This window comes from Bactrocera neohumeralis, chromosome 6 (genome assembly GCF_024586455.1).
Source record: "Bactrocera neohumeralis isolate Rockhampton chromosome 6, APGP_CSIRO_Bneo_wtdbg2-racon-allhic-juicebox.fasta_v2, whole genome shotgun sequence".
Classification (NCBI taxonomy): domain Eukaryota; kingdom Metazoa; phylum Arthropoda; class Insecta; order Diptera; family Tephritidae; genus Bactrocera; species Bactrocera neohumeralis.
The window spans coordinates 36,417,684-36,419,694 of NC_065923.1; the positions used below are offsets into that span (position 1 = coordinate 36,417,684).

General features: G+C 39.8%; 1 protein-coding gene across 1 annotated transcript; it reads right to left on the bottom strand.

Annotated features, from left to right (window-relative positions):
* Positions 1-249: 249 nt before the first annotated feature.
* Positions 250-1,068, bottom strand: LOC126761905 (uncharacterized). Its single transcript, XM_050478340.1, has one exon. The coding sequence runs from the start codon at positions 1,066-1,068 to the stop codon at positions 250-252; it is 819 nt and encodes a 272-aa protein (XP_050334297.1).
* Between the last annotated feature and the right edge of the window lie 943 nt (positions 1,069-2,011).

The window sequence follows — 2,011 nt, forward strand, 5'->3', positions numbered from 1 at the left end:
ATTGATACAGAGGTCGTATTTCTTGGCAGCATCGTAGCGTTGATTTGTGTTCATGTCCTTAAATTGAGAACATCCAATGATTTTGTGTTTATCGCTAGAGCAAAGAACACAAGAAGGCTTAGTGATGGCGAATGATGAGTTTTGTCCACGGGTAGTAATCCGAATTGGTTTGGTGGACTCGAACTTATGATGTGACGAGGAGTCGGATGAATGCAAAAACTGACAATGGCGTTCTAAAACTTGGGTGCATTATATCCAAGTTGGAAGCGATTTGTAGTCTAGCGATTCATTCCATTTGTTGCGAGTTTGCTGATCACATTTTCCAATGACAATGTAAATCAGCATTGCTTGTGCGATGTTGGAGCTCGTGCCCAACGATTCTAACGAACTGAATATAGCTGATGCCTTGTCAATCAAACTACGCAATTGTTGATAGTTTGATTTATCGGCTGTTTGCAGCGTAAATAAGGAGGTAATTCCTTCCAAAAAAATCAGAGTGGGATTATCGAAGCGTTCCCTGAGTCTATCTAAAGCTTTCGGGTAGTTTTCGCTGGTTACCTGGAAGGCTCTTACGGTTTCCAGGGCTGAACCTTTAAGACACGACAACAAATAATTAAATCGTTCTATATTGGAAAGTCTAGGTTCCCGAGCGACAAGTTGAGTAAAAGATGCAATAAAGTTTTTGTATTCTGCATAATTCCCGCTGAAAATAGGCAGCGACAACCTTGGCAAGAATGATGGCGTGGAAACAGGTGTTGGAGCTGTTGTCTCGGGGTAATTAATTGTAACGTTTCCTTCGTCCCCAAGTTGTGCTTGAATGCAAAGTTTGGCTGTGACATAGCTATCCTCTAAATCTGCGCGACCTGTGTCTGATGGATCCAAATCTTCAATGTCAGCTTGAACTGAGAGTGCTTGTTTAAAGTATGACTCTAGTATTCCCAGTCGGCATTGCAACTCCGCATGTGAAGGCTTTTCATCAAAGTCTTTTGATCCCTCAACTATAGATTTAATGCGTGATATATTGCGTTTTATATTAGCACGTTTGCGTTTGGAGTGTTCAAGAGACATTATCCCTTTTACGTTATTTTTGTACATCCTTAATGTAAAGCGAAGAGAATAACTACCAGCGGTCAGTTATAGCGACGGCAAAAAAGAAGTTGTATACTTCTCACTAACAATGCGTTGTCTCACTAAACAATGTCTCACTAAACATTTAGTGCAGGCAGCAAAAAAATGTAGAAAATGCATATATAACTAATAAAGCGCGATAATAACTGCTGCTAGCAGCAGAGCTCTCAGAATAGATGCGTTGACAGAACAGCAGCAATGGTGCAGCGACCAAGCGGGCGACGCTTTCAAGTGCCGGCAGAGCTATGAACGTTCAGCTGAGCAGAGCAGTAAAGGCGCTGACCTATGCTGAGTATGCGATGATCTGCTAACAAAGGCAGCGAATGCAACTCCGTTAACCAAAATATTCCAAACGGTGATTTAGCGAATTATGTATGCATGTAATTGGATAAACGTATGTATGATGATAAAGTAATTTGTTTTTATACGTACGCTTTCCAATGAGCGGTAATTTCAGCAACAGTAGAAATGCTTAAAATCTCACCAGACAAATCATCCGATCGCAAACCAGTTATGTGCAAATAAACTGAAATCAGTCCAGGGACCCACCAACAATTTTGAATGTAATTTATGCACTGATTACTTCACTATGTATTTGTTGGATGTGTATATATATTTTTCAATTCAAGTGATGCAACTATTGTTCAGGAACCACAATTAGAGTTTTTTCACAGTTTGCACGAGAAATTAAACTTATTTTACAGTGCCCCACGTTGGGCGCCAAAATGTTGGAGCAAGAAGCGTTTTTCTTACTTTATTTATTATTTTAAAAATGCGGGGGTGTAAAACAAATTAAAGTGCAGTGTGCTCCTGTTCACGGTTCCTTAGCGAGTCATTTATTTTCAAAGTTGTTCATATTTATACACATAATTGCTCTCTAGAA

Coding starts and splice junctions, on each gene's coding strand:
- LOC126761905 (XM_050478340.1), bottom strand. CDS start 1,068: ATGTCTCTTGAACACTCCAAACGCAAACGTGCTAATATAAAACGCAAT.